The sequence below is a fragment of the Cynara cardunculus genome (genome assembly GCF_001531365.2).
Source record: "Cynara cardunculus var. scolymus isolate 2C chromosome LG 1, CcrdV1, whole genome shotgun sequence".
Lineage (NCBI taxonomy): Eukaryota > Viridiplantae > Streptophyta > Magnoliopsida > Asterales > Asteraceae > Cynara > Cynara cardunculus.
The window spans coordinates 7,613,338-7,620,571 of NC_037528.1; the positions used below are offsets into that span (position 1 = coordinate 7,613,338).

At 31.5% G+C, this 7,234-nt stretch overlaps 1 protein-coding gene across 1 annotated transcript; it reads left to right on the forward strand.

Moving 5' to 3' along the window:
- Positions 1-2,082: 2,082 nt before the first annotated feature.
- On the forward strand, positions 2,083-3,670 carry LOC112525930 (protein SODIUM POTASSIUM ROOT DEFECTIVE 1-like). Its single transcript, XM_025136260.1, has 3 exons — positions 2,083-2,796; positions 3,270-3,345; positions 3,453-3,670. Exons 1-3 carry the CDS (start codon positions 2,146-2,148, stop codon positions 3,641-3,643), a joined length of 918 nt encoding a protein of 305 aa, XP_024992028.1. The 5' UTR covers positions 2,083-2,145; the 3' UTR covers positions 3,644-3,670.
- Positions 3,671-7,234: the final 3,564 nt, after the last annotated feature.

The window sequence follows — 7,234 nt, forward strand, 5'->3', positions numbered from 1 at the left end:
CTACTGTAGAAGCATTTTTTGGTCTTGAGTGAAAATAGAAGGTTGGTTTTGGTACTTTTTGATGTAGTGCAAGTGTTGATGCACATGGTACAACTTTCAGAAACCCATCATGTGATGGTACTACTTCACCTACTCCTTATCATCATAATAATAACAAGTCTTGGAACTAAAAATGGACCATCACAACAAACTCCCTCCCTCCCTAATCCCTATAAATGCTATCGACTCACGTGTAACATACAAATTATTATGACTTATCCCACCATTCTTCTACAATTTACAAGCACATATAATATATACATATTCAATAAATTATGAGGATTAATAATAAAGTTTAAAACGAGATACAACTTTCTTAGACCAATTAATAACGTTCTTTTATATATGTATCTAAAAATTGGCATTCCCGTCAATGGGATCTCATACCCCAGACCTTAACATCAAAGATGTCTACATATAAATATTGTCTTGGCCGTTCTTTAGGAATTTTTACTTTTGAACAGTGTTAAAAGATTCCTAACTTGATAATTCTGATTTTGTTACAATAACGTACACAATCATGAAACCACATGGGTGGTACTTGATTTGAGTTTGACTCCAAATGTCAAAAGTACCAGGAGATTTTAGGTTCAAATCCAAGGAAGAATAAAAATCCCCTTGTGGCCACGGAGGTTCAAATGCGGTGACTTCGTGCTATCTGCAAAGCAAGTAGTAGCCCTGGGATTAGTTGGCTCGCATAGCGGGTTGAATATCTAGTTTAATAAAAAAAAAATCAATAAATGTTGAAATGAAAGCACATACAAATATAAAGAAACGCATTCCTCATTGGTCTATGGACTTCAACTTGGAAGATGTGTTTCACCGTGTCTAAATGTTTGACTTTATCTTATCGTACATTTTCTACGACACTTGTATGGTGAAAACTTAAAGACATGGTCATAATGTTACGGGTCCCTCATCCATATAACATTGTTGTATCTCAAGTACATTAATTTATATATACGACCATAAAAAGTAAAATGATTTGGTCCTCAAGTATGAGTTGCATCTTTTATTTATCCCCTCCGTATCCACATTATCCTTAATTATCCCATTAAATATATAGACGAAGGATCGTGTGAGAATAGAAGTTAATATGAGAATTGTAAGAAGGAATTTGGAGCTTTGATTACTTTTAATCGCAAAACAACCTATGAGTTGTGCTTTAGAAGATGATTGATCTAGTGGTTCTCTTCAATTAGAATTGATCTAATGGTGGAGATCCCCTTATTACCATAACTTTCATTATCATCGAAACTCACCCTTTAATATATATGTCCCTTTGTCTACATGTTTTTATAATTATATTTTTTTTCTTGCATCATTCGTACTTCCGGTTCCGGCGAACAAATAATCATTGAGTCCTCTTTCCGAAAAACACATACAAAGAGATCCGTCAACAATCAAATAATTAGTGAATCTTAGAAGACAGAACGCTCTGCTATCGATGTATTTTTAAAAATCAAACGCATTATATATATATATATATATATATATATATATATGGTGAGCGGTCATTATGGATCTGTAAATCCTTATGTTTTAGGGCATATTAGAAAAATGAGTTGGTCCCACATTTGTATTGGAATTTAACCGTTACTTTGTCTGGTTTTGAATCAATGTTTTGTATGGTAGCACCTCACCGCTGGACCCTTCACTGTTGCTCTGAACCCATGTTCTTGTTCCCATTCATTTAATACATTATATATATATATATATATTATCTAATCTCTAATTAATTTCAAAACAATTTAATTAATATTCATGCCATTCTTGGAAACACACTCCCATTTTCAAACTTTATAACGTTTTCAAGTACATCTCGGTGGCCAAATGTCACCAACTTACTCAAGATGTACGTATTGATTAAATATACACAATGAAAATAACATATTAGGATGAGATGCACCGAAATAAACCAGATCAATCTCCGTATTAAGTGCGATTAATAAGTAGGTTTAAGATTAAAGACGATTAAGGGTCCAGATCTCTTCGGAAATATTAAGTAAAATAAAGAAAGGGTGTAGAGTGGAAGTGTGTACTGTGAAGGAGATTCTATGGTTAGCTCAAAAGGAGCATCACTTGGTTGTAAAACTACAACTCACCATGAAAGCTATTGATATATTCTGTGCGTCCCAGGCTGCTACCTCCATATCCAACGCCACCATCATCATGGATTCTGACCTTCATCAACAACCCTCCTCCTCCTCCTCCAGTGGTGGTGGCCGAGCAATCGACCGCCACAACCCCATCATCCAAGACGAGAAAAGACTCACCAGAACCCTACTCCCTGATCAGCCACCCAGCACTCCCAACCACCACACGTTCAAAAAAACCAAGAATCCCAAGAACAACGATCAGAAGAGAAAAACCATTGCATTTGCAGATGAAAATAACGACCACGAGTTTATTACAAGTAACTATGTCAAGAACCCTAGTAGCAGCAGCAACACCGTCGTAAGGAGGCAAGGAGGAGTGCTGCTTGGATGGGGTTGTACAAGACCAGGTGATTTTATCAGTCCGGCGACTTCTTCAAGATACTTGTTGACTGACAAAGCCTTGTCCGATCAGGTTGATCCTCTCTTGAAGCAAGTTCCTTCACCACAACCACCCCCGCCGCCGGAGAAACCATACAATTACTTCGATGCTGACAAGTCTTTCAAGAAGAAAGACGACGGCCATATATCTTCTTCTCCTCCCAAATCGCCGCCACGGTCTTCGTCGTCGACTCTGTCCTCACAACCTTCCGATCACCAGGTTCTATATTATCATTTATCTTTAAATATTATTCAGAAAAATCACCTCTCTATTGTAATTAAAAAACTTAAATATTTGTATAAGCTTTTAAATATATTTAATACCTTTTTAATAATGATTAGTAAATATGATTGTGAATTCGTGATCTACATCGTATTTTGTATCAGAATATTTTTAGATTATAATTAATAAATACATTAAATGTTACATTTATAAAGAAATACAGTAATTTTTATCTCGGAATAAAATTAAAACAATAGATTTAATTTAATTTAAAAATCTAAAACAGTCTTTTTAACACTGGAAAATAAACTAAAGATGGTAATTAAAGAGTGTATGAATTAATTTTGGTATGATTATAATAGAAATAAGAAATAATTAAATAGTTGATAATAATGAGATAAATATGTGGATTGTTCAATAAATGGTATTCAGAAAATAATGATGGTGGTAATAAATGAAATTGGTTGCAGGTGGTTGTGTTAAGGGTGTCCCTGCACTGCAAAGGCTGTGAGAAGAAAATGAGGAAGCATCTCTCTAAAATGGAAGGTATATTCATACACTTAAAAATGGTATTTATATATATATATATATATATATATATATATATATTCGGTTTTAAATTATGTAATTTAACAACTTGGATTCGATCTCAGGAGTAACATCCTTCAACATTGATTTCATGGCCAAGAAGGTGACAGTGGTCGGTCACGTAACACCGTTATCGGTTCTTACAAGCATCTCAAAGGTCAAAAACGCTAAATTATTGACTCCCACCACGGTTTCGACCCCTTCGATCAATTCTGATTTCTCTGAAATCAAGAAACAGATGGGATTGGTGAGGTAGGGTAGGGTAGGGTGGTGTTAGTATTGGATTGATTTTGTAATGTAACAACTTTGGGTAATTTTGTGATTAAAAATAAAATAATTTGGAATAGGAACTTTTATAAGCCCAAGGTGTAGGTGTGACAGTAACATCACATTGAATATGTTCTTCCCAAAAAAAATCGTTTTCATAAATACAACATTTAATGGTTCAAATGAAAACCATGTCATTCTAAAAAACCGTGTAAACCAAAATCGACCAATARRAAAATTTCATTCTTTTTTAATTAAATTTAATCAATAAGGGTATTTTGGTCATTTTTATTATTTTTTTCATAAATAAGGAAGTTATTAAGGAATATTAAATAAGGAAATTTATATAAATGGAATGATTTAAAGATTTTAATATATTATAATATTAAAAATTGATTTTTTTTATTCAATGAAGCTGGAAAGTTTTATGAAGATTCTATCTTGTTATGGAATGAATGCATGATTTGAGGTTCATTGAATCAAAAATTACCGGTCATGAAAGTGTTTCATGTGTGAAAAAAGTTTCATTGTATAATGGTATATTTGCTACATTTATGCATATTTTACATTTTAATGAAATAGGTGCTTTGTGATTGAAGTTTCATGGTGATCCATGTTGATTGTGATACATGTTGCTTTATGATTCAATGTACATCTAGTTTCATGGTGATCCATGTTTCTTTGTGTGTGAAGTTGATACATTTAATTAGTAGGATGAAACCAGTGCATAATATATTAATGTTCATATGAAAAGGTTTCATTATGATGAAACAGGTGCATAATATATTAATATGCATAATGAAAAGGTTTCATTATGATGAAACGGATGCATAATATATTGTACATGTTCATGCAGTACTCATGTCATGATGATGAAACATATTCATGTTCAAGTTTCATGGTGATCCATGTTGCATTGGTTAATGATTGTTGAACTCGTTTCATAGCCAACCACGTTGTAGGATTACGTAGAAGGTCCATTCAGTGGATGTAACGTGTTAATGACAATGAAACGGGTTCATAATGTAATTGAACAGTTAGTCATGAACCGCTTTAAGACATGAACAATGATGGTGGARGYGAATGGTTAAGTAGATGAAATGCTAAATGAAACCGGTGCATAGAAAAAATCGATTCATCATTGCAAAAAATGAATGAGGTTCAATATCAAATGAGGATAATGAAACTAGATATTGCATAATCATAAAATTTAATAAGCATATTAAACAATGAAAAATTTTCATTAACTAAATGTAACGAATCCGTCTACAAGTAAATTAATAAAAAAAAAACGAAATATGATCATTTATTTTAATTTTTAATGAAATGATTCATTATACATTAGTGAATATGTTGTGTTTTGATTTTGATATAACTTATTGATGGATATTATTTTAAAAAATGTTAACATTAAAATAGTATGATTGAATCGGAAAAGGAATCGAGGAGTTACAAAATGTTAACTTTGTTTACCAATTCTACCCTTATTGATGAAATAAAATAAATATTAATTATTTTTTAATTTTTAATTTCCAAAAATAAAGTAAAGTAATCTAAGCCATTGATCAAGAAAATAAATGGATGAGATTGGTTTACACGGTTTACACAAATCGGTCAAGTTTTTATTTGAACGATCCTCTATATATATATATATATATATATATATATATATATATATATTGATTATTATGCAACCCTTTATTTTTTTTTATAACTAATACAACTGAATATCAACCGTACATTTAATTTGATAAATATGTGATTACATAAGAGTTGTAATTGTTTTTTAATATAAAGTATTGATCATAATTAATCAACTCTACTTTTCTTCTATGAATATTCAAATCATAATAAATGAACTCTTATCATTTCCATAAATATCTCAATTGACTTGGTTGTACAAATGTAATGAGTTGCATTTGAAACGTCGTCTCTCTCTCTCTCTCTCTCTATATATATATATATATATATGGTTGAAACGAGAACATATGTGATTTACGAGAATGTGATAATAGTGTATCAACCAAGTGATGTGATAACAATCAAAATTAAGAGATTTTTTAAATTTAAATTAATATTAAAGACAATTCAAAGATATTTAAGTGGTGGGTGGGTAAACTTGGAATTCGAAGTGATAATTTTTAAATAATACGGTCACAAAAACTTCGATCATCTGGAAATTGTTAACATCGTCGACGGTGGTTAATCATCTTGGTTATCTAGTAGGCCTTTATTCGAGGAAAAAAGTTTCATAAGGTTTTAGAAGACAAAAAGTGGATTGAAAGAAGAAATTGAACTGGAGTTCAAATCGACGATTAGAGGAAGAAGTTTGCAAAGACATTTGATTCAAGGTTTGCTTATCATAATTTTATCACACTTAGTATATGAGTCGATTACCGTCTCTCGATTAGAACATTGTTTGGTTCGATTATCACATGATTATGACAACAAATACGAACTACACATTGTTTGGTTCGATCAGGGTTCAACCTGTAACACACGATTATCACAGCCAAATCAATATTGATTATCACAATAAATACGACTACACTTTGTTGTTCGATTAGGGGTTCATGTATCACACGATTATCACATCTCAATCAATATCGATTATCACACGATTATTAGCAAACATGACTACATATTGTTCGGTTTGATCAGGTTTCACGTATATTATCACAGTCCAATCAATATAGATTATCGGCAACTATAACTACACATTGTTTGGTTCGATTAGATTTCACGTATCACACTATTAACACAGCCCAATCAATATCGATCATCACACGAATATCAGAAAATTCAAATATTCAGATACGATGGGGAGAAAATGATGGGAAGAAAACGATGGACGTTCTATTCAACATGGTCAAATCCCAAGCTAAATCCATGGAATAATTCATACGATTAAATTAAGATAAAATTTATAAAAATACCTAATTACATTACTATCTTTATTGATTTAATTTTATTTAATATAACTTAAATTATTGGTTAAAGAGGTTTAAGACCCACAACTGTTCTTACATTCTCGTAAATCACAGAGGTTCTCGTTTGAACTTCCGCCTATACACACACACATTGCGAAGGAATTGAAAGATCGTGTGAGAAAAAAAATTAAGGTGATATGTGTAAGAAGGGGTCTCCACCCTTGCTCATTTTTAATCTCATGCTCATCCATTAATTGCACTTTTGATTCTGTACATCTCACTAGTGTTGATTTTCAATTAAGATTGATCAAAGGGTGAAGATCAATTCGTACTTTTTTTCACCATAACTTCATTTCTCACCGGAACCCAACTTCACATACATATATATATGTATATATTTCTAAGAAACTTTATTTTAATACGGTTTGTTGTAAGGACATCTCTAACAAGTAATACCAAATCTTATACTAAATATGAGAAAATTGATACACAAGTAATTTTTACCGTAAATCATTCCAATACATAATCATCTTCAAACCAGTTGTTGCTGTAAGAATTTTGGAAAATATATTAAACTTAAAAAAAAAAAAAAAAAACAAAGATTCTGGCGGTAAGTAGAAATAGGATTTTGAGGAAAAAAAGAAAAATAA

Excerpts from the sequence above, each read along its gene's own strand:
- LOC112525930 (XM_025136260.1), top strand. The coding sequence starts at position 2,146 with ATGAAAGCTATTGATATATTCTGTGCGTCCCAGGCTGCTACCTCCATA. Across the intron at positions 2,797-3,269 it reads CACAACCTTCCGATCACCAG|GTGGTTGTGTTAAGGGTGTC; the intron begins GTTCTATATTAT and ends AATTGGTTGCAG. Across the intron at positions 3,346-3,452 it reads GCATCTCTCTAAAATGGAAG|GAGTAACATCCTTCAACATT; the intron begins GTATATTCATAC and ends ATTCGATCTCAG.